Below are 25,012 nucleotides of genomic sequence, written 5' to 3'. Positions count from 1 at the left end.
TGCAGCATTGTTCAGAGGGGAAGCTGCCTGGGCCAGACTTTCTTTTCCAACAAGCAGGACCTCGTCACTTTGCCAGGAAGTACCCTATTCCATGCCGGCATGTGCTGACCTAAGATGTCCAGTGTCCTGATATATTAATGCTGAGTCTTACCAAGTGAAGCTCCTAGGAAGAATCCTACAAATCTGACCTTTCCTGCCACTAGCTTCCAGTGACCAGCTTGGAATTCCCCATCTCCATCATGTGGCCTCATCATCCAGATACTTTGCCCCATCTCTTGACAGCATGAGTCCAATTCTTCTCTCAAAAGCCATTTTTAACATTGGCATCCACATCACCAAAAACAATGCCCTGAGAGCCTGAGCTGAGCTCAGCAGTTTACTCATCTGGCATTTTCACCGTGTCCTGTCTAGGAAATGGTCCTGCTTTCTGAGAGCTGATGTCATTTTCACATCACCCTTCTTGCCCCCCGCCCCTTCCTTAAGGAGTTCCTAGTTTTGAGGACTCAGCCACCTGGAGGTTTCCCCGAGGCTCCAGCAGTAGCTCTCCCCATTTGGATAAAATTGTCTTCCTTCCTGGAAGGGAAATGTTTTTTATTTCCAGTAATTGTGCTGAATAACCCAAAGTAAAGATACTGGCAACAGCACTCAACACTGTGGTTGGTGTGAGTGAGGAAGAGCCGGTAGAAAAAGTATCCTTGGGGCCTCCCTCGTGTCATCCCTGGGTAGAAGCGTGGGCGGCTGTGGCCCAGGGGAGCTGAGGGTCCCTGGGCAGGGCAGGGTGGACTGGTGGCTGTGTGGCTCACCCAAGTGAGCTTTTATCCACTACAGATAGAGTGGATATTTTGATATCCGTTTCTCGTGGCCTCCCATGTCTTTCATACGGGCCTTTATAAATCCGTGTGGCTACGTGGTAAACTGCCATAGGGGGAATTTGACAGCCCTCTCTCCTTATCAGGCCCTACAAGAGCAGCTGACTTCAGTGGTCCAGGAAATCGGGCACCTCATCGATCCCATTGCCACAGCAGCTCGGGGGGAAGCAGCGCAGCTAGGACACAAGGTAATGGACCCTGCTGGGGGTGTGCGTGAGAGATGGGTGTGGGGCAGTCATTGATCACTGACCGTTCCGGGGTCTGTTTTCCGCTAGAATCCAGACGGAAACTAGAGTGAAGTCTTTCTGGTTATGGTCAGACTTGCCAGCCAACAAGACATGACATTCCCATGTTGTGCTTGACCTCCCCTGGATAAGTCAGAGACTAAAGTTGATGTCCCTAGTCTGCTCTCTACCACCATTTGTCCCTGGCTGGCTGGCCTCATTCTCATGTGTATGGGGGTACATTGTTCTCCCATGGCTTCTAATAGAGTGCCTGTTTTCACACATGGGGGAGCAAAGCAACCTTGCAAACTTCATCTTGAACAGCCAGGCCTCGCTGGACAGCCAGTCCAAAGGAGCCCTTCAACTGAGAGCTCATACCCGCGTTGCCTAAAGGCTGAATGATATTTTGCCTGTTTGGGACTCATTTTGCAAATCTTTGAAGGGTAGGTGCCTTGTCCAGCAGCCTGCTGGACAGAGAGAGGGCCTCCTCAGCAGAGAGAGGGCAAAAATTGGATTTGGAACAGCCTCCAGGGTTTCCGAGCGTTTATCAGTGTGACCGTCAGTATCGATGTGCCTATCAAGAGAACTCGGTAGCCAAAATCTTTTCAGCAGGTATTGATTTTAGAAAATCAATATTGTTGCTTTTTCACATCATGAAACAGGGGAATGGCTACTTAGCTTCCTGCTGGTTCTAAGGGCAGGTTTTTGAGATTTAAAAATGACCAGGGTCCCTCTACGCTTTCAAATGTGGCAAATTTCATTTCTCAGCTGAGTTCCTTTATAATGAGAAGAGGGCTTGTCCACCTGTGTGAACCTCTTCACACAGGAGAGGAGCCTGGAGGAGCCGGGAGGGGAGGCTGGTCTGGAGGCCAGAGCTCTGCCAGCCGGGGGACTGGAGCCACTGCTGGCATGGTGCTGGCCACGGGGAACTGAGTTTGGCACAGAAACCAGACTCCACTTCAGCGGTGACTTTTGATTCTGGTCAGAACTTTGTAAGAAAATTTTTCTAGGGGTGCCTGGGTGGCTCAGTCAGTTAAGCATCCAACTTGAGCCTAGGTCATGATCTCACCATTCCCCACTTTGAGCCCCGCATGGGGCTCTGTGGTGACAGCTCAGAGCCTGGAGCCTGCCTCGGATTCTGTGTCTCCCTCTCTCTCTGCCCATCCCCTGCTTATGCGCTTGCTCTCGCTCTCTCTCTCTCTCTCTCTAAAAAATAAACATGAAAAAAATGTTTTAAAAAAGAAAAGAGAATCTATCTAGACTTGGAAGACAACAAATCTTGTCCCTGCAGGTATTGTTGTTAGTCTGGAAGATTAATTCCTGTGTCTGCGGGCAATATCAAAAGAAAGGTAATATATTGTGTCGCTTGAGTGGCAAATTTACTCTCGGTCCTTGGGCTAACCCAGTCTCACTTGCCAAAAGAGAGTTCTGGACAAAGGAAGCCTTGGCCCTCCTTCCACAAGAGTCTTGGACTGAGAGTTGTTACCTACATGGTTCCAGTTCTTCATTGAGACACCCTGGTGGAGTTTCCGGGTCAGCTTCACTTGGGAGTGATAAACGCAAGCTCTCAGAACCCACGTGTATTCGTTCCCTGGAGCTGCTATAACAAATTCCTAAGAACTGGGTGACTTACACCAACAGAAGTTGAATCTCTCGCAGAAGTCTAAATTCAAGGTCTCAGCAGGGCCAGACTCTTTCTGGAGGCTCTAGGGGAGAATCCATTCTTTACTCTTCTTGTTATTTTTTTTTTTTACCTTTTATTTTTAAGTTTATTTATTTTGAGAGAGACTGAGACAGCACCAGTAGGAGAGGGACAGAGAGAGAGAGAGAGAGGGAGAGAGAACCCCAAGAAGGCTGTGCACCATCAGCACAGAGCTCAATGTAAGGCTCAAACTCAGGAAACCATGAGATCATGCCCTGAGCCGAAACCAAGAGTCAGACGCTTAACTGACTGAGCCACCCAGGCACCCCACTTCGTTGCTCTTCTGACTGCTGGTGACTCTTCGTGTTCTTTGACCATATCCTGCCAGTGTCTGCCCTTTTTGTCACATTGTCTCCTGCTCTTTTCTTTGTCTTCCCTTCTTCTGGCTCTTATTAGAATGTTTTTTAGTAGATTTAGGACCTACCCAAGCAAGCTAGGATGATCTCATCTTAAGATCCTTAGATACATCTGCAGAGACCTTTTTTTCCCCCAGTAAGATCGCACTCACAGGTTCCAGAGATTTGGACATGGTCATATCTATTTTGGGCCACCGCTCAACCCACTCTGCCACCCTAGGCCTAAGCAATGCACGTCATGTAACAAATACTCAAAATTCTGTGTTATTTTAATTTCGGTGCTACCCCAGGTAAGGATATTTCCTCTGCCCTGTCTCGAGAACAGAAGGTGTTAGAGTCTTTGCTAAGCTCCCTAAATACAGGGAAAAGCACATCCTTTCAAAAACCTTTGTCCACAATACTTGAAGAATAAGGACATGTGGCATTTATCAAGTGCCTACTCCATGGCAGGCATTGTGCTGCGTACTGTTATGTATGCTAATTTAATCCTTCTAACAATCATTTGGAGGTTAGTGCTATTATTATCCCCGTTTTATAGAGGAGGAAACAGAAGTTTGGTAATAGGAAGCAGATTGCCTAAGATTTCTCGTTTAAGGAATTGACAGGATTCAGATCCAGCGGCTTCTCAAACTGGAGCCTTCTCTCCATCACCAAGCCATAGTGCCTGCGTGAGGGCACCAGCTCAGTTGTATTGAATTACTCTCCACACACAGCAGCCCTTGACATTTTACAGTTACAGTGATGAAATGTACTTCTAAAATTAAAAAAACAGAGGCTCCTGGGTGGCTCAGTCAGTTAAGCATCTGATTCTTGATTTCGACTCGGGCCATGATCTCGTGGTTCATGAGATCACGCCCCACATTGGGCTCTGTGCTGACAGGGTGAAGCCTGCTTGGGATTCTCTCTCTCCCTCTTTTCCAAATAAATAAATAAACTTAAATTAAAAAAAAAAGAATCAAATTAACAAATGAAAATAAATAATAAATAAATAGAATCTAGAAAACCTGTTAGATTCTAATGCACTAAACACCTTGATTCCTCTAGTACATACAGGACCCATCCTGAGTCCTGCCCCCTGATGACCCATTAGTGCACTGTGGTTCACCTTGGTGGTGACCCCAGTACCCTACTAGGGGATGAGGGTGAAATCCAATGCAAATGTGTAGGGCTGATACCTGGAGTTGTGCAAGGTGGGTCTTACACAAAGGTGTTCGGGCAAAGCGGAGAGTGGGGCCAAAATCTAGTCGAGTCATGTGCCTTGGAATCAATCATGTCTGACCCACAGATAGGGAGCCCCTTTAAAATTCATCCAAAGCATCACAAAGGCCAGCAGCAGCCCTGCGGAAGCGCTTTGAAACCATCTGATTAAAGAGAACTGTAAAAGAGCAAATGTACGTTTACTGCTGGCCTGATGGTCCGTCTCACTGTGAGCTCTAATGACCTTTAATATTTTGGACTCCCACCTTGGCCCAGCCACCACCAACTGCATGAACCCCTGCCCCCTGCTTCATTTCTGACCCAGTGACTGCACAGCTCAGGAGTGGCCTTCTTTCCTCTGTCCTCCTTATTCCTCCACATAATGGGAAGAAGCATTAAGGGAAATTGCTGGCTAGATGTCTGAGCTCACATACACTTGATGGAGCTAACTTATCAGTTAGTAATTGGCATGCACAATGAGGAGTGGAACAGAAAAGTGTGGTCAGTGCCATTGTGTTTTTTCCGAGTGGAAATAGATGGTGGTATCTGAAGCAAGTACGGTGAAGTGTTCAACTCTGGCATTCTGGATGCTAGGCAAGTGGGTATTACTGTATTATTCTGGAACTTTATTTTAAATGCCTTACAGAGCAACAAATACCAAACAAGAAACTTCTGGGGCGCCTGGGTGGCTCAGTTGTTAAAGCGTCTGACTCTTAATTTCGGCTTTGGTCATGATCTCCCAGGTTTGTGAGATCAAGCCCCATGTCTGTCTCCACGCTGACATCAGGGAGCCTGCTTGGGCTTCTCTCTCTCCCTTTCTCTCTGCCCCTCTTAAACTCACATGTGTGTGTGCTCGCTTTCTCTCTCCCTCTCTCAAACTTTTAAAAAAAACAAACAAACAATATGGGACGCCTGGGTGGCTCGGTCTGTCGAGCGCCCGACTTCGGCTCAAGTCATGATCTCACGGTTGACGAGTTCAAGCCCCGCGTTGGGCTCTGTGCTGACAGCTCGGAGCCTGGAGCCTGCTTCAGATTCTGTGTGTCCCTCTCTCTCTGCCCCTTCCCCGCTCATGCTCTGTCTCTCTCTGTCTCAAAAATAAATAAACATTAAAAAACAAACAATGAACTTTTTTTTTTTTAATATCTGTTCGTACCTTCTGCCCATTTTTTAATTGGATTATTCAGTTTGGAGGGTGTTGAGATTTTAAGTTCTTTTTTTTTAATGTTTATTTCTGAGACAGAGACAGAGCATGAGTGGGGGAGGGGCAGAGAGAGGGAGACCCAGAATCAGAAGCAGGCTCCAGGCTCTGAGCTCTCAGCACAGAGCCCGACGCGGGGCTCGAACTCACAAACCGTGAGATCATGACCTGAGTTGAAGTCAGTCACTCAACCGACTGAGCCACCCAGGTGCCCCAACAATAAACTTCTAAAATCCAACATTACAACCATAGCAGAGCTGAACTAAATAAGATAAGTAGCCAACAGTAGAGCAGAAGGTGGGAATCTGGACTGTGGTCTGGGACATGGGATTCCTTTCACAGCTCCCTGTCTTAGCTACTTGAGGTCAAACAAGTTACTCCACCCACCTAAGCCTTGGTTTCTTCATTTGTATCTACCTGGTAGGATTGTTGTGGGGATTAGATGAAGCTTGGTGAGCTGTTAGTAGAAAGCCTCGCATGTGGGATATTCCCAGTAATGCCTGTGAGGGGCGTCTGGTGGCCCAGTCAGTTGAGCGTCCGACTTTGGCTCAGGTCATGATCTCGTGTGTGTAGGTTTTAGCCCTGCATCAGACTCTGTGCTGACAGCTCGGAGCCTGGAGCCTGCTTTGGATTCTGTGACTCTCTTTTTCTCTGCCCCTCCCTTGCCTCCCCACTCACACACTCTCACTCCCTGTCTCTCAAAAAAATAAAACATTAAAGATTAATAAAAAATAAAATAAATTAATTAAAGAAGTAAGTAAGTAAAAATAAATAAATATGGCTCTGCGGCACCCAGTGGGTGGGTTCTCGTGAGCACAGAAGCAACATGACGTTACCTACTGAAGAGGCCTAAGCAGGAATGGTGGTTAGCCATCTGGCTAGGCTTTTTTCTTCTCCTGGACTGGACTAATCACAAACAGAACATCTAGGGCAATGTGAAATCATTTTTGCTTTTATTCCAAATCTATGGTTAGGCCAACAATGCTCCAGGTAGAGAGCAGTTGGATTGGTTTCCTCGAAAGCCTTTGCTCTCAGGCTTCTTTTCTCAGTGGTCCTTGGTCCCTTTCTCTGCTCCTGTCCCCCTTTCTTCTGAGTTCCTAAGATGCTCCTCTTTGGTTCTTTTGAAAGCTTGACAGTTTGTGAGATTTGTAAAATGCTCACGCCCAACTCAGGATCACGAAACAAATTCCTTAACACTTGGGCCTTGATGAGAGGTGAGATGAAGAGCTCCCCAGAGGAAGTAACATCCAAGCAAGAGTTCATTAATGAGCAAGTGCTTCTAAAAGTAAAATTGAGTGATGAATAAGGGCTGAGGGTCTAATGTGTAACATGATGACTGTAATTCATGATAGTGAATTATATTAAATAATGGAAAAAAACAAAAAGTAAGCCTCAGCCTGTGTAAAAAGCAAATTTCAGCACATCTGTCTCTCCCTGTGCATCATCCCAGTCCCCTCCCCACCAGTGCGACCCCTAAAGGAGACACATGTGATTGCATGATGTATCTGTGGCGTTTGTTTTTTTTTTTGTTTTTTTTTTTGTTTTTTTTTTTTTGTCTTAAAAGGTGACACAGCTGGCAAGCTACTTCGAGCCCCTGATCTTGGCCGCAGTTGGTGTCGCCTCCAAGATTCTGGACCATCAGCAGCAGATGACTGTGCTGGACCAGACCAAGACGCTCGCAGAATCTGCCCTCCAGATGCTGTATGCAGCCAAAGAAGGTGGAGGAAACCCCAAGGTACAGTTCAGGATTCCAGGGACTCACCTAGGGCCACTGAGACGCCATGACACATTCCTCCTTGTTGTGTTCCTCCAAGGAAAACTCCTCCAGTTCTCGGTTGATTGTATGTGATTTCCCACGCAAAGATGGGAAATAATCTTCGATTGGCCTTCCCAGGGACCTTTAAGAGGAAAACCGAGAGATCTACATAATGAAGCCTTATTGAGAAGTTGCATTTTCCATGACAGAAGGTGCAGGCAAGCGTCCTTGGGAAAGAAAAACATTGTGTGGTGTTTGCAGGAATAAAAACTAATACTGCCCGGCACCTGCTCGGTGGTGACACCCAGCTTGTGCAGAGCAAAGCTCTGTTGTTTTCCAGTGAATGTTATTTCCATTCCCGGTTCTCAAGTTCAAAGCAAAATGCGATGCAAGGTCACCCACAGCGTGTGCTTCTGTTGCCTTGGGGACAGTCGTTTAATATGGAAATCTCCCTTACCAGTTTGCAGGTAGAATGTTTCCACAGCCAGAGGTATCACCCAGCTACTAAGCGACCAGAGATGGTGACAGCATGCCATCTTTCAGGGTTGATACTTGTGTCAGGGTGATTATTTTACTTGTGAAACCATCACGTACATTGTGAGAAGGTCGGAGGCTCCTCCTGCTCTTGGTACCTTCTAGCAACTGCCTCCACACGGTCCATCTGAACTTAATGGGTCCTCACTTAAGCAGACTAAGTTGTGGGATTACTGACTGGAGAGATTTGTATGGGATACTTGCCTATAGGCTATAGAAATCCATATTATGTATCTATTCTTTTTAGTGTGCTTTGTTGCATTTCTAAGGTCTTTACATGGACAACATGGTACAGCAGGGAGGACTCTAGATTAAGAGGCAGAATCACAAATGGGTCCTCTCAGAGCTCACAGTTACTGAGCGCTGACTCTGTGTCACCCCTTACACTTCATATCCTCTTGATATTTGATCATCATAAAAATCCCATGGTGTGAGAAGGTTCCCACTGGACAGATGTGGAAACTGAGACTGGTTAGGTGAGTTGTCCCACGTCGCAGAAGAGGTGGACGTGGAGTCAGGACGGAGCCTGCACCCTGTGAAAGCACAGGCCGACTGCCCAAAGCAAAGGCTGGAGAGAGGTCGAGGAAAGTTGCAGGAGAGAGGCGACATGTGACAAGTTGGTCTCACAAAAAGAAATTACCTGGTACATAAGGGTGGTCAGAGGCGTGCCAGAAAGAAGGAACAGCATATGCAAAGGCGTACGTGGGGTTATAAAAGGATTGTGATACCTTTAGAAAGTAGCATGCAGTCTGGTGTATATGGAATGTGCTGAAAGTGGGGCCATCAGGGTGGGAGGATAGACTGGGCCGTGTTGTGACGGGTCTCCTCACACTGTACAGAGGTTGGGCTTTGTTGTGAGTAGTGGGGATGACAACCCCACCAGAGTTCAGAAACACCGCTCCCGTAGCGCCGTGCATACTCTCTTAGACTTGGGTTTTCTGTGTGCACTTTTACCTGTCATGTATCTGGCAACTATTAAGAGCCTAATTCTTGGGATGCTAAAAATATTGAGAGCCAGCCATTGCCCTCAAGTTGTTCCCAGTGTTCTGGACAAAAAATAAGTCTCGTTGCTGAAATGGCGAGGTTGAACCTCAAGAACAAGAACACCCTTTTGACTGATGGATGAATGATAGTTGCCTCTGAGTTGCACCAGCCCCTTTTGCACCTGCCCCAAACTGGAGAAGCCAGGATTTGCCTTCCAGACCCAGTTCTGGGTTGTCTTTTCTCCAGGGCTGAGTGCCACATGTCTCCCCCCTGACCTGAGAGGCTTTTATTCCCAGCAGAGTAATTGGAATTAGGAATTTTCTGGGGGCTATTTTAACGTTGTTTTTTTTTTTTTTTTTTTTTTTTGAGAGAGAGGCAGAGAGAGAGAGGGAGAGAAAGAATCCCAAGCAGGCTCCACCACGCTATCAGCACAGAGCCCGGCGTGGGGCTCAATCTCATGAACTCAGAGATCATGACCTGAGCCAAAACCAAGAGTTGGACGCTTAACCAGCTGAGCCACCCAGGTGCTCCACGTTTTCTGGGTTTTTAAGATATTAGCCCATCTACTTGGACTACAAGTTCAGAGCTCCATGTGGAATTCTGTTCTGTACCAAGAAACTCACGGTTGGGAGTGTATGTAGTGAGCACTGTAAGCTTTATAATGACATCACCTGCTTGAAAATGGTGGCTGGACATGAGAGTGGAACAGTTTTCAGCGAATGACCTGAAGCATTGGCCACAAGCTGAGACATGATTGGCGGGAGCAAGGTGGCTACATGTGTGTCTCCACTGACTGGCATCCTTCGGCCCATGCTCTGTCTATAGACCCTGACAGGCTTGTCACAGAGGATGCCTAAGACACTACAAGTTGGCTTTTAGGTCCTTTCCTAAGAAGCCTGATGCGTGGACCTAATCACTTTGGGCGCTATTCTTTGGGCAAATATTCCCTAGGTGTTATTTGCTAAGTCTTCAGTGATGGATGTGTGAGTTAGATGTTGTGGGTCATTGCTTGCCGAGGAAATACGGTTAAATGATGATCAGTGGCTTTGATGCGGTGATAAAGAGGATAAGCTTTGGGTCCAACATAATTGAATTCATTTCTTTGCTTCCTCATGTAGACAGTGGGGTTGATAATGAATACCTCTCAGGGAGAGTTGTAGAGATTGACTGAGATAATGTGCCTGACGCAGTAGGTATTCATTCCAAGAAAGAAAAAAGTGACCTCCCCAGACCCTGCTGTTAATGAGTCATATGATTACAAGGAATTTGCTGGGTAGCCTCCCCCTTGCCCCGCGGAGTCCCCTCCCGCACTCATTCTCTACCCCCAAGTTCTCCCTTCTGTACTCACCCCTACCCCACCCAGTTCCCTCCTACATCCTCCTTGAAGGGCCCCTCCTGTTTCTTCTGCCTGAGACCCTCCAGCGTATCCACAGCCCTGCACACTGTGGGGCATTTCTAATTATTAGTGGGTTTTTTCCCTTCTGATAACATTGACATCTGTCTCCCAACCCCCTGTAGCCTTCTCCCATTTTCCAAATTCCTGTGATGTCTGTGCCCGCTTTACTGGGCTTTGTAGTTGAAGCACTGTCATACAGAAATCAGACTCCCTTGGAAGTAGACTTCAGACGTGTTTCCAAAAAAGAACCGAGTCTGATGTTTCTCCCGCGTTGTGCTGTGAGGAACAGTAACAAGGAGCCCCTCCGGAATCTAAAATAATGAAGGGTCTTTGTTGAGCCTTCTGACTCCACTTCCCAGATTGCTGTTGGACTTAAGTATGCCCTCGTTGAGCGCCTACTGTGTCTTTGCATTCCTGACACTGGTGTGTGCAGGTGGCCTGCGGGATGATAGGGACGTGGCCGTGTGGCAGGGATGAGGTTTGTCGTTGGAGGCACAGGAAGCAGCCCTGGGAGAGGCTTGGGGTACCTGGAGGAGGCTTCACAGACTCTCAGCTGACCGTTTAAGGGTCTGGGACTTAACGCATGCAGAGTGAAGGGGAGCGGGCCTGGCGAGCTTCTCATACAAGCAGATGAGAAGGTGATCGTTTCTCAGGCAGCCAAGAGCAAGGGCGTGTTTTTGTGGGTTTGGATGCCCCAGCGTGGAGAAAGCGTTGTTTACGTTTTCGGAGTTCAGAGAGCAGTTTTGTGATTTACTGCTGCCGCCCCCAAAACTTGCTTCTTGTACCTTCCTCAGCCCATATGGGAAGGCACACGCTTGGCGGGCAATGCTCACTTCTCCCTGGAAACACGCACTCGACTTTAATGTGGGGGTGCAGAATCACTGACACTTTTGTGCCACCAGTGATCGTCTCATTTGAAGTGAGATTTAGAGAAATACACACCGTCCAATTTTGCCTTCTTTTATCAATGAGAACGTCTTTGTATAGGGGCTCTCTCTAGAGGGTAACATGCAAGAAATGTCACCTTTCAGGCTTCTGTCATCAAAATAAAGCAATCTGCACATGTTGTGTTTTACCTTCTCTGTACCAGGAAATCAGCGATCAACCTAAATTACCAGTTGCCTCCATCACATCCCTAATAGAGTTTTGCATCCTGACACGTTTGCCTCAAGACAACCACCTGTGATCTGACCGTTGAGACCTCTTCTTGACTCTTGAGACTTTTCAATTCTGCAGACTTAGCCAGCTCCTGTGGCTCACACAGCCACCTCTTAGAATTCTCGTCTTTTAGGGGCACCTGGGTGGCGCAGTCGGTTAAGCGTCCGACTTCAGCCAGGTCACGATCTCGCGGTCCGTGAGTTCGAGCCCCGCGTCGGGCTCTGGGCTGATGGCTCAGAGCCTGGAGCCTGTTTCTGATTCTGTGTCTCCCTCTCTCTCTGCCCCTCGCCCGTTCATGCTCTGTCTCTCTCTGTCCCAAAAATAAAAATAAACATTGAAAACAAAATTAAAAAAAAAAAAAAGAATTCTGGTCTTTCAGTTAGTCAAGAGAGTTAGATTCAGGGGCACCTGGGTGGCTTAGTTGGTTGAGCATCCTACTTCGTCTCAGGTCATGATTTCAGGGTTCGTGATTTTGAGACCCGCGTCAGGTTCACTGCTATAAGCATGAAGCCTGCTTCCTATCCTCTGTCCCTTCTCTCTCTGCCCCTCCCCACTGACATGCATGCATTCTCCCTCCCTCCCTCTCTCTCTCTTTCTCAAAAATAAATAAAAATATTAAAACAAGAAAAAAAGTTACCATTTACCTTCTCTTACTGGCCTATTTACCTTCTCATCCACCAAAGTGAAAATGTCATTTCTTGGACCTTTGGAAGGGTCGTCTCCCCCTGAGGTATGTCAGGGCAGCCATGGCCACTGCCTGGGTGACCTCAATGCCTGGAGCAGTGCAATTCCAGAAATAACTCGCTGGCATCAGTTCCGATTTCCCAGTTTAAGAGCATTGTCCTCAATTCAGGTACCCGACCTAAGTTCCAGGGTTCCCGGGCCATCCTCACTGTGACCTGATGGTTACAAATTCAAGGGATTCTCAGTACCCTTCAGGTTCAATAATTTGCTAGAATGACTCAGAGAACTCAGGAGACTTCTCTACTTGCTGTTACAGTTTTGTTATAAAGGAATACAAACCAGCAAAAAGAAGAGACCTAGAGGTGAGGTCTGGGGGGGTGCCCGAATATGTCCCAAGGAGGTGTCACCCTCCCAGCTTATTGACATGCATCACCAACCAGAGAGGGCTCACTCCAGCTTCGCTGGATTTCAGTATGTAGGCTTGATTGATTGGTTTTAGTCATATGACCCGTGATTCAGTCTCCAGCCCCATCATGTCCGCAGAGGTCAGGCTGGCATTATGTTGCTCAAAGCCACAGCCCTCTAATCACATGGTTGGTCTTTCCAGCACGACCAGCCCCCCATCCTGAAATTGCCCACTGGCCACCATGAGTCACCTCCTTAGCATAAACTAATGTGTAGTCCAGGGGGCCCACCGGGAATAACAGGCAGTCCTTGATCTTGGAAAGGCTAAGTCTCCCTCCCAGGAACCTAGAGCACAGATCAGCCAGATTTTTTTTTTTTAACGTTTATTTATTTTTGAGACAGAGCATGAATGGGGGAGGGTCAGAGAGAGGGAGACACAGAATCTGAAACAGGCTCCGGGCTCTGAGCTGTCAGCACAGAGCCCGACGTGGGGCTCGAACCCACGGACCGTGAGATCATGACCTGAGCTGAAGTCGGCCGCTTAACCGACTGAGCCACCCAGGCGCCCCGTTCAGCAGATATTTTACTGCTTCACCCTGGGTGAGGTTCCAGGGTCGGGCTCAGCTGGTGGCAAAAGCTACCAGGCGTTGGAAGGTATACGCAAGCTCGGCCCTGGGGAGCTCCAGGGAGCAGATTGGGGAACTCTCACTGGCAACACATTCATGGTCAAGAGTGGAGCCCACGATGGCAGATAGAGCTGAGAGACTAGAGACAGGGCTGTTGCTGAAATGCAGAAGAAGGCACTGAATGATGGGGACCCAGCCAACTCGGGGAACAGTAGCAAGTCCTGAGGCCCCTTGCCTTTGCCACATGATACTTGTGAGGCTTTACCTTATTTAAAAGCACCCCGTTTGGGGGGAAAGGCGGAAACTTCCCTTTGTAGATGGCAAATTCCCTACATTAGTGGTTTTTTTCCTAGTAGCGCTGATAAATTTGACCTGATCTGACCATCTGCTCATTTTCCTCGTGACCAGTGGTATCGTTTCAGCAGATGGCCCGCTGGTGGGTGGCATTTGTCATCCACCAGATCCGGAAGCTTTAGTACTTAAGCTCCCATTTTCAGACTGTGACTGTCAGAGGGGGTCCCTGGCAGGGACATGGTCCAACCCTCCCCTTCCAGTGGGCCGTGAGGATGAACGGGACCTGAATCACAGTGGTGAGCACAGTGCCTGGCACAGAGGAGTCCCTAGGGAATGTTAGCAGCTGCCTGCTGTTCCTGCTGTCACGTGCTTTGACATTTACTGTTATTCCTGGTCCCTGCCTGTCACCTAGAACGAAGCAGTGGCTGTCAAATGCAAAAATACCTGACCCGAGATATAGGAACACAGGTTATGAAACTAGTTGGAAAGTTACATCGGGTCCACAGGCTGGCTCCTACATTGTATAAAGTACACACCAGCCCTTGGCATCTTGCTCGCATCCCCAGGAACATTGTTGGGTATTCTTGGCCCAGTCAGAAGAGCTGGAGCAGGTCACTGCAGCCCGAGGGAGCCCAGTTGATGGTTCAAGGTAGGAAGGAAGGGCCGGGTCCCGTTCTGACTCCCCACAAAGCCCCGTCTCCACCGTCAGCTCTGCCATCCGTGCCTGTTCAGCGGCATGAAAACAGATGGTTCCATTAATTTCTAAACAAGCCTCTCCAGAGGGGAAATTGGCACCAACAACCTTTTAAAAAAATTATGCGTGAAAGTAAAAAATTAATGTGTCACCGTTTACATCAGCCCCACCTGGTGACTTGATCGGACCCTTCATTTCCTCTGAATACCGTGCTTCTAGAGGGAAGCAGAGCCCACTGTTGGCAAGGAGCACACGGTCTAGTGGGAGAAGGGGCAGGAGCTGTGCATCAGGCACCGTGTCAGACCCTTCACACACAGTGTTTGGGCTCATCTTCGCAGTCCACGTTCCCTCCTCCCTCTGGACCTTGGTACAGGCTGTGTCCTCTGCCTGGAAGCCTCTCCCTTTTCTCCCATCCTCACCCCGTCAACTCTGCTAGACTCTGGATTGTTCATCCAGGTCTCTCCTTCAACATGAACACCACCTATGAGAAGTCTTGTCTGGCCCCAAGGTTGCATTAGGAGCGCTCCTTAGGGGCTGTAGCAGTTCACTGCTGCTCCAAACAAGCCGTCCTAAAACTTAGTGACTTCAGACACACCATTTTAGTATGCTCTCTGGTGGATCTGCAGGTGGACTGAGCTCAGCAAGGTAGTTCTCATTCAGTCCCTCCTGCCATTGAAGCTAGATGGTGGCTGGGGCCTAAATGACTGGATGCTCCATCACTCCCCGCCGCTTGAGCTGAAATCAGATGTTGAGGGGGCTGGGGCTCCATGGGCAGCCCTTTCTCGCTCTGTATGGCCGGCATACAGCCTCAAGATAGCCGGCCTTACCCAGTGGCCGAGGACCTCACAGGAACATCTCCTGAGAGAGCAGGGCAGTACTTGTATTGTTTTTCATTATTGAGCCTCTTTTCCCAATGTTGTTTTCTCTGAGGCCTTTGTCTCTTGATGACTGTTTGACTCCAGAGTTGCTTCTCAGGGCTACAGGAATCCCAGAGAAAGCTGACAGGAGGATGACAAGAAGGCTGCTGGAGGAGGTGGTATTTAGGCTGGGCCTTGAAAGAGGGCTGGGATTTGTATGGAGGGAAGAAAAGAGGCAAACTCAATAGAACCAGCTGCTACAGGCCTCAGGTGAGAGGGTGCAGCTGTGAGGAGGCTTCCAGATGGCTGCCAGGACCATACCAGGGAAGCAGGTCAGGGGGAAGAAGTCCCAAGAGGGAGGCTGCCTGGCTGCCCCCATGGAAGGCCTGTGAAGTAGAGAAGATGGCCACTAGTCTGGGCAAGCCACAATGGTCAATGATTCGCGTTTGCCTCCTGACACAGTTGCCTCAAGGTAACCATCCGTGAGGTGTGTGTTTCACCTCCCATCAGATGTCATTGTGGAAGGCCTCCTCTCGTTTGGCACGCTTTCAGTTCCACACAGAGCCAGTTCCCATGGCTCACACAGCCTCTTCTAAAAATTCTTCTCTTCAGTTAATCGGTCAAGAGTTACCGTTGACCCTCGCTCAGTAGCTTCCTTGCCTTCTCATCCACCCAAGTGAAGGTGCGATTTCTTGGGCCTTTGGAAAGGTCTTCGCTCCTGAAATACGTCAGGGCAGCCACGGCCATTGCATGGGTGGCCCCAGCTCCTGGAACCTCACCATTCTCACACTGACTACCTGACATTAGGTCAAGCTTCCCTAGGCTCAGGCACCTACTAGACTCCTCTTATTATAAATATACAGTGATGCAGCCATATCATCTCACCAGAATTTGGCAGAGCGTTGTTACCATTATTCCCATTGTGCTGAGGAAGCAAAGGCCAGGACCACTTAGCTAGTTAGAAGTAGATCTGGAGCTAGAACCCAGCTTTTCTGATGCCAGGACCTTGGTTCTTTGTCCTGCATCTTGCTTCCACTGGAGGTGTTTTTCAGGGAGCCTGCCATTACCATTGGTTCATCTTTTCATTCATGTATTCAACCAGCGCCTACTCTGTGCTTGTCCTGCATGTAGCAAGCCTGTGGTCGTTAGAGCCTCTCCAAATGTGGGTCAGGGGGGAACTCATGAGCGCTCGCGAGTCTACCTGCGGAATGAACATCTGTCCCTGGAGAACTTCGCTCACTCATCCCTCCAACCTCATGACAGTGTAATTTGTGACATAATTCCAAAACCTGTTCACCTTTCTGCAGATTTGTTTGTTTGCCATATACTTAAATTTACATGATCCAGTCTTAAGGAATGGTAGGGTATCGGGCAGCTTTGAACAGAAGTGCATTTGTTGTAAACACTTTTTTCCTTTATGTTAGTTTTTTATTATTTTCTTAACATTTTATTTAATTTTTAATATAATTTATTGTCAAATTGGTTTCCATACACAGCCAGTGCTCATCCCAACAGGTGCCCTCCTCAATGCTCATCACCCACTTTCCCCTCTCCCCCACCCCCATCAACCTTCAATTTGTTCTCAGTATTTAAGAGTTTCTTATGGTTTGCCTCCCTCCCTCTCTGTAACTTTTTTCCCCCTTCCCCTCCCCCATGGTCTTCTGTTAAGTTTCTCCACGTTAGTGAAAACATATGGTATCTGTCTTTCTCTGCCTGACTTGTTTCACTTAGCATAATATCCTCCAATTCCAACCACGTTGCTGCAAATGGTCAGATTTCATTCTTCCTCATTGCCAAGTAGTATTCCATTAAATATATAAATCACATCTTCTTTATCCATTCATCAGTTGATGGCCATTTAGGCTCTTTCCATAATTTGGCTATGAAAGTGCTGCTATAAACATTGGGGTACAAGTGCCCCTATGCATCAGCACTCCTGTACCCCTTGGGTAAATTCCTAGCAATGCTATTGCTTGGTCATAGGTAAATCTATTTTTAATTTTCTGAGGAACCTCCACACTGTTTTCCAGAGTGGCTGCACCAGTTTGCATTCCCACCAACAGTTTAAGAGGATTCCCGTTTCTCCACATCCTCTCCAGCATCTATAGTCTCCTGATTTGTTCATTTTACCCACTCTGAGCAGCGTGAGGTGGTATCTCAGTGTGGCTTTGATTTGTATTTCCCTGATGATGAGTGACGTTGATCATCTTTTCGTGTTTCTGTTTGCCATCTGGATGTCTTCTTTGGAGAAGTGTCTATTCATGTTTTCTGCCCATTTCTTCACTGGAATATTTGTTTTTCGGGTGTGGAGTTTGGCGAGTTCTTTATAAAGAACTCACATTTTATTGATCTCTGAGACAGAGTGTGAGTAGGGGAGGGGCAGAGAGGCAGGGAGACACAGAATCCGAAGCAGGCTCCAGACTATGAACTGTCAGAACAGAGCCTGACGCGGGGCTCAAACCCACGAACCGTGAGATCATGACCTGAGCCAGAGTCGGACGCTTAACTGACTGAGCCATACAGGCACCCCATGTTAGTTTTTTTTTTTAATTAAACCCATCAGCTTATATATTTGGGAATCTGTGGCATTCTCTTTCTGCTACCCTGAACGCACTAACTTAAAACTGGTCCTGTCGTAAGATGCTGTTTCATATATTGCCATTTTTCCTTTTAAATTGTAAAAAGAGATCTTTTTCTATTTTTCCTTCTGGTTTTTAATGATTTCGCACACAAACATACCCACATAATAAAAGGAAAAACCCAGAATACATTATTGTGCTCCATAATGGAGATACAGTTTTGTATTGTGTCTTTTGAAGGTTATACTTAAAAGCAGTGAAGTGATTCTGAGGAAACTGAGCACCATTTTCTTCTGTTTATGGAAATTTCCCACAATCCTCTTTCCCCTTTGCTTTCTCAGGCCCAGCACACCCACGACGCCATCACAGAGGCCGCCCAGCTCATGAAGGAGGCTGTTGATGACATCATGGTGACACTGAATGAAGCAGCTAGCGAAGTGGGGCTGGTGGGAGGCATGGTCGATGCCATTGCAGAGGCCATGAGCAAGGTAGGCCTGGGCATCCACGTGTTCACCTTCACCCCTTGACCCCATCTCCTCCTCAGTTTCCCTCAGACGTGATCCCCAAGTGCTTTTCTCTAAGGAGTGGTCGGTCAAAGTGGATATCAGTGAGCCTCCTCTTGAGGGTTCTGATAAATGTATACATTTTCTATCCTCTGTCCACCATAGTATTCATCCCTTATTATTCCTTCATTACTTTTTTAAGCCACTCTCACCCTGTCTTTCAGTTTTATGCAGGGGAAACAAAATGGAGATGGAGAAGGTATCACTGGCTCCTTCACTTATAAAATGGAAATAATTATTTACCTCCCCTGTTGACCTCACAGAGATGTCGTGGGGAACAAACAGCAAAGTGAAATAGTGAAGTGATTCCCAAGCGCTAGTCTTTGGAATGGCTACTTAGGAATCACAGGGAGCACGTTCCAAGACCCTACCCTAGCCATAATCAGTTGGAATCTCTGTGGGGTTGAGCCTAGGAATCTCTCTATATATGTTTTTTAATGTTTATTTAATTTTGAGAGAGAGACAGAGCATGAGCAGGGGAGGGGCAGAGAGAGAGGGAGACACAGAATCTGAAATAGGCTCCAGGCTCTGAGCTGTCAGCACGGATCCCGATGTGGGGCTCAAACCCACAAACCATGAGATCATGACCTGAGCTGAAGTCTGGCGCTTAACTGACTGAGCCACCCAGGTGTCCCAGAATCTCTGTATTTTTTAAATCTCCCCATGGTTTTGGTATCTACAAATGCAGAAACCACTGAAGTAGTATGTGTGAAAGCCTGTAGTGAACTCTTGTGGGCAACGGGCATAGGAGATAATGTGAGAATTATTTCTCCTGCAGTGACCCCTCCATTGACTTGGATCAGTAGAGAAGTAAGACTGGAGAGTGTCTCCTGCTCTTTCCCCAAGGAATCCTTCACTCGTCTTAGCAGTTTGATAGTCATTAAAATTAACAATTGTTCGTCAACATCTAATTGCCATTCTGGGATAGCACAGCCAAGAACTTGAGATTTTGTCTGTGTTTTGAAATGTCCATTGTCAGACTGTGAGTACATTATTACAGTTTTTCAGGATAATAAGTGGTCTTTAATTGCTAATTTAGAGAAGATTGGTTGGTTCATATCTCCATAAAGAGGTGATAGCCCGAAGCTGTAATTAGGATAATTCTCCTTAAACATCACAATCCAGGCTGAGATGCTGGGGCTCCTTCAGAGACCCCAGGCGTGCCTTGTCAGAGCCCTCCAGTAATTTCTGCTGTGGGCTTCTCGTGCCTCAAATATGGACAGTTTGGCAGAAAATGAGTGAAGTTCCCCTCTTTCTAAAGGCCTTTGGGTAAGTCTCCATGGGTTTGTTTGGCTTCCAGGAGTCAGAACACCAGAACTTTGAAAGTAAGCCATGTGCCTACCAAGGTTATTAAATAATGGAGCTCAGGTTTTCTCAATACAAATTAGAAATTCAAATGATAACCTTTTTCTTCCTAGGAGAAGTTATTTTCCAGAATCACCTCAATGATGGGGAAGGGTTCCACCAATCCCTGGAATATGGAAGTCAGATTCTTGAAGTCTTTTTTTTTTTTTTTTTTTTTTTTTTGATAGCCTTTGAGCCTTACCATATTGTGACGGCTTTTCAGCAAAGAAAGCAGCTCTTGTACTGGCTGCTGTCAGTCGTTTGACAGCTGCTCTCTCACTCAGCCCAGGACACACCTGATTCTCTCTGAAGGACTGGGGAGAGAAGTCCGGTGTGAACTGATAGCAATAATTAGGAACTGCTAATGACACGACCCACAGAGGCCGGGAACAAAGGGGTTTTTTTCCTCAGTTCCACAGGGTATACAAGTAGGGTTTTATTGGTACCCCTACACTCGGACCTACCCAGACCTGCCAGCCAAAGCCCAGTGAACCACCTAGTGCCTCTTCCCCATTCTCCTTTCGTTCAGCTCACCCCAAACTGCCCATCGCTACACACTTTGGGCTAAGTGATATTCCAGATCCTTTGAACCCCTAAGCGTTGAAGTATTAGGATTGGCACACATTCTTAGTTCTGGTTATTTGGTTACATTATTGATACACTGTTAGCATCATTGTCTGAACTTCTTAAAGCCATTGAGCGACTGGCAGAAAAAACCAACGTGCGCCCAAAGTTGATTCTAACGTGGACACAGTTTACACCACTTTTGGTGCTTCTGCTGTGGAGGTTCTTTTTGGAATTCTCTCTCCATGTCTAAGCACCAGAAGGTTTGGGTTAATATGAAGTAATCAACTTTCTGGTCTACCTCGGATAAAGAACTCAAGCCCTCTGAACCTCGATTTCCTCATTCAATGAGGTTAGTGGCCCTCGGCCTTGGGGATCTTGTGACCCACTGCCTTTTCTTTGTTTTGAGTTTTTGTTTGGGTTATAAGATGGTGGTGGTGGTGGTGGTTTATTCTTTTTGATCAGGGATGGAGATGAAAACAAAAAAAACCTGCTATCTGCATCACTGCTATTTCCTGCAAGAAAGGTCATGTTAACATCCCCCTCAAAAAAAAGTAGGAAGGCTATAATTAAAATCTCAGAGTAAAGGAAAGTTCTTTAGACTAAAGAAATCTGGAATCCAAAAATTCGGCCCCTTTGATCTTAATTGTGTCACTGTCCTCAGATTGGTAAGTTTGCCACGGTAGCCTGAAGCCCCTGTGTTCCGAGCTGCCCTCCAGCTCCAGCATCCTGGTGTGTTTGTAGTTAGGCCACATTTCGTATGAAGTCTCCCAGCACATTGCTGGACACTTAGAAGATGCCCAGTCAGTCTCTACAGAGAGAAGGAGTCCACAACTCAGTCCTCATTTGACCAACAGGGTCCCCATAGTCCAATGGAGACTTAGACCGCAGCTCTATCCTTGGCAAGGAAGCCTAGACAGATCCACCCTGGGGTTTGTGCTGAGGCTTTGATGGGAATTATATTCCCGAACTGTGCGGCCACATCACACATAGGCTGTAGTGATAGGCCCCCTGGTCTCTGCCCAGACTTCAGACTGTCTGTCATTGCCTACCCCGGACCCCACGTTTTCCCCATGATTTCAAGGTTCTTCATCAGACAGACCAGCTTCATCCCCATGCTCTCAACAGCCCCTCTTCTGTTCACTATACTCCCTCTACCTGTATTCGTTTCTCTTTCCTCTACCTCCTTACCTGGAATACCATTCTGCAGTCAGTGGCGACAATATCGATGATGATGGTGGTAGACATGGGTTGCCTTTCTCATCGTCATAGTGCTCGTTGACATCATCATCATCATCGTCTTCATTATCCTGGTCATCATCTCTTCCTTCATCTCACTTGATGTGCCCTACAACAGCCTGGCGCTAGGAAGTCTCCACTGAAGGACCTGAGACTCAGAGTATAAGCGACCAGCTTGAGGCCCCCTCACAAGCCCTGGAACCAGGGCTTCTGAACCAGTATGCCCCCAACCCTTCAAGGGACAGAGTCACTGTCCCACTTGTTCCACCTCTTCCCCCCACAGTGATGTCGGCCATTTGTCAATTCCTGTTGCTTTCAGTCAGATGAGCAGCAAGTGGTTCCTAGTGGTTCCAATTCCTTGTCTTCCCCAACCTAGATCAGAAGTGAGAGTTCGAGGGTGTACATTCTGTGGGCTACACCAGTCCTAGGGAAGCCATTCAGGATGTAGATTCTGCCTCCTCTCCTGAGTCATCTTCTGTCATTCTGTGCTTCCCTAGAAGGGTCTGGCTCATGCCCACTGCCATATGCTTGAACTCTAACCCTGCTTCTTGGAACATCTTCCCCACCTTTTGTGTGTGGCAGACTCCTCCCCTGGTAAGAGTTGGCAGAAATGTCCTTCCTCTGGAGTGCCCTCCCTCTCCTCTCAGACAAGGCTTGGGACCTCCTTGCCTGTGTACCCCGAGTGCCATCTTGGCACTTCTGTTAAAGCCCTTATCGCCAAAGCTGAGGGATGCTGTTGACTCTAAGCCAAAGAAATTCTGCGCGCGTCTCCATTTTCAAAGTTCTGATTCTAATAAAATACAGTCCACCCTTCAACTGTCCTCTCCTGACATGTGGGTGCTTATTTCTCTCCTCTGTAGCTGGATGAAGGCACTCCTCCAGAACCAAAGGGAACATTTGTCGACTATCAGACGACTGTGGTTAAATACTCCAAAGCCATTGCGGTAACAGCTCAGGAAATGGTAAGAGGAAAAGAGCTTCCCCACCCACCGTTGGTTGCCCTGTTGTCCTCCACTACCACCACTGAGTCATCAAATCAGGGTCTGTGTTGGAGAGAGATGACTCCGTGTTTCTCGTTCCTTATGGGCCCCAGCTCTGTGCTTTATCTGTGACCTCTCCGGCTGCCTATGGTCTAGACGCCCCAGTCTGCGGGAGCTCTGATTTCATGGAAAAGCTGCAAGAGGGAATTACAGATAATTGAGACTTGGGCATGAGGACAGGGGAGCAAAGGAGGGAGAGAAAATGAGAAGGAAGTTGGAGGTAAGGGGAAAGAAAGAAATCCTATCCGCCTCGCCAAGGACTGGACATGTTTTATCAAGTTACAGTATAAGAGAAGACACATGGGGGTAGTACAGATTGTCTAATGGAATCAAGCTACAGTATGTGGACAATAAGATATGCTAGTCTGTCAGGCACAATGAAACAGCATGGGTCTGTAAAATCAATTTCCCAGACAACAGAAGGCATGTAACCTTTGGAGGTAACTTTCAATTTTTCTTTTTTCTTAGAATGTATTGCCATCAGAATTGTATTAGATGCATCTTTAGATAAAAATGGCATTGAGAGACAGTGAATGCTATCTTGGTATGCTAAAAAAATAATACAAAAGATGACAAATGGTGTCCTCAAAAATACATAGTACGTAGTAAGAAAGCTCCTCTTAACCTCTGAAGGCTCAGAGGTCACAGAATAAAATATTGGGAGACGCCTCTCTGCTGCTGCCACATGAGCCTGAGTTGAGAGAGGAGGTGGCTTCCCAGCTCGAGGGACTGAGTCCGGGCCTGGCTCCTGCCCCACCAGACCCAGCACCTCTGGATGGTTTTGTCATGTAGTCTTACATCCACTAGAGGTTGAGCTTGGACCACAAAGGCTTCCCCGGCTGCTGCTACTCCTTCTTAGAAACTCTGTGATTGTGCCAAGCTCATTGGTACTTAAAAGGATTTGGGATGGGAGGGGGAATAGGAGCAGTGCCTGTCTCGGCGACTAAAAGAGCTGGAGTCGGGCCCATGCTGGTTCTGCTCAGGGCGCTCCAGGGCGGGGCACAGGTCGCATCGGGCGGCCCTCCTGTGCCAAGTTCTCTGAGCAGAGAGTACAGCACAGCAAGAGATGAAGGTATTTTGAGTGGCCTCGTGGCGTTTTCTGGAACCTCTCGCAGGCTAGGTTCTCAGCAGGCCCATCCTGATCCTTGATGTGCATGCTCTTGAGCAGCCCCGCCTGGGATAGCATGTCTGCTCCTAGGCTGGCTGGCCTGGACCCTGAGTTGGCAAGGGTCCGCTTCGCCATGCCAGGTTGCCCGGGATCCAGGGCTCACACAAAGCACCCTCCCTCTCGCAGGGTGTTTAGCGTGTGTGTTCCTTGGGAGCCCACGCCTATGCCAGAAAGCCTGTGATGTTTTCTGGTACATCTGCGTTAGATGGCTACATGTTCCCATCCAGCCTCCATGAATATGGAGCCATTTAAAACATTTTTTAAAGCCCTTTGAAGCCAAAGTCTTCTAATGCCACCAAGAGAGAGGAGAGGGTAGGGCAGGAGCAAAGCCTCTTAAGAGAATGAGGATATCTTCCTGGGTGGCAGTTAAAACTGCTGTTGTGACAACCAACAGGCATTTTGTTGGAGGAAAAGGAAAAGCTAGAAACCACTGTGTTAGCCTTGTAGGGTAAACTTAAGCAAGTTTTTCTATGAAGCAGGAGGAAAACACTGAATATCCCGATAATGAAAAGGCAGAGCTCGACCATTTAGGCTACAGTATACTCTTTTTTAAGTTTATTTATTTTTGAGAGACAGCACAAGTGGGGGAGGGGCAGAGAGAGAGAGAGAGAGAGAGAGAGAGAGAGAATCCCAAGCAGACTCTGCCCAGTGCGGGGCTTGAACTCACCAAAACCAAGAGACGTGACCTGAGCCGAAACCAAGAGTCAGACGCTTAACTGGCTGAGCCACCCAGGTGCTCTAGAGTGTACTCTTAACTAAATTTGTGGCTGAAACCTTATTCTTTGGCACAAATTTACTACAAAGCTATATTCTCTTTGAATTTCGTCCTCCCAGACATCCGGCTCACCCGTCCCTCCTCAGTCATGATTTCCTTAACAGCCCTGTCCTCATGCCCTCTTGCCCGTGTGGGACCTGCTTCTGGGTTCCCAGAGACCAGGTCAGCTCTCTGCAGAAGCATGTGACCAGGGATGTGCACTGCATGGGGCCCGTGCCCCCCGTGTTTCCCTGGGGAACTCTCCTGCCGACCTGCAGGGCCGGCCGGGCCAGGGGCTGCCACGCTCGCCTCCCGGATGGACGCCCGTGAGGGCCCGGCCTCCACGCTGCACAGCCGGGGCCTAGCATGTCGCCCACTGGCCTGGCCAGGGCCTGCTGGCCTGAGAGGGGCCCTGGCCTGTTGTGCACGTCGCAGCATGGGCTTCGCTTGAATTGCCCTCTCCGGTGCCCAGCCCCCCACGCAAGTCGAGAGCTTAAAAGTGAACGAACCCCTTTGGCTTCCAGTGATATTAACACGTGGTTCTCATGCTTTTCTCTGTATGTGTATGTGTGTTTGTGTCTTGCTTGTTTTCTTTTTCCAGATGACTAAGTCGGTTACTAACCCGGAGGAGTTGGGAGGACTGGCTTCACAAATGACCAGTGACTATGGGCACCTGGCTCTCCAGGGCCAGATGGCAGCAGCCACGGCGGAACCAGAGGAGGTCTGCCATCATAAGCCCCTGTTTTAAGAAGCACATGCACACTGGTACCCACGCCCAGGGGATGCTCTATAGCGTAGCTCCACCCTAGAAGATTCCAGCCTGATAG

The 25,012-nt window shown here is 47.9% G+C and overlaps 1 protein-coding gene across 5 annotated transcripts in view; it reads left to right on the top strand.

Annotated features, from left to right (window-relative positions):
- The window catches only part of TLN2 (talin 2), a 456,802-nt gene that overhangs the window by 362,045 nt on the left and 69,745 nt on the right, over positions 1-25,012 (top strand). For all 5 annotated transcript variants that reach the window (XR_007153041.1, XM_047863106.1, XM_047863103.1 and 2 more), the window contains 5 exons: positions 956-1,057; positions 7,111-7,281; positions 17,855-18,001; positions 22,084-22,185; positions 24,787-24,906. Coding sequence is in view for 4 of the 5 variants with exons in the window: in XM_047863106.1 (XP_047719062.1) it covers positions 956-1,057; positions 7,111-7,281; positions 17,855-18,001; positions 22,084-22,185; positions 24,787-24,906 (642 nt within the window). In the remaining variant the exon portion in view is untranslated. The remainder of the gene's footprint in view (positions 1-955; positions 1,058-7,110; positions 7,282-17,854; positions 18,002-22,083; positions 22,186-24,786; positions 24,907-25,012) is intronic.

Source organism: Prionailurus viverrinus, chromosome B3 (assembly GCF_022837055.1).
Source record: "Prionailurus viverrinus isolate Anna chromosome B3, UM_Priviv_1.0, whole genome shotgun sequence".
NCBI classification, from domain to species: Eukaryota; Metazoa; Chordata; class Mammalia; order Carnivora; family Felidae; genus Prionailurus; species Prionailurus viverrinus.
The sequence above is the reverse complement of the archived record's forward strand: the minus strand, read 5'-3'. Positions and strand labels throughout refer to the sequence as shown.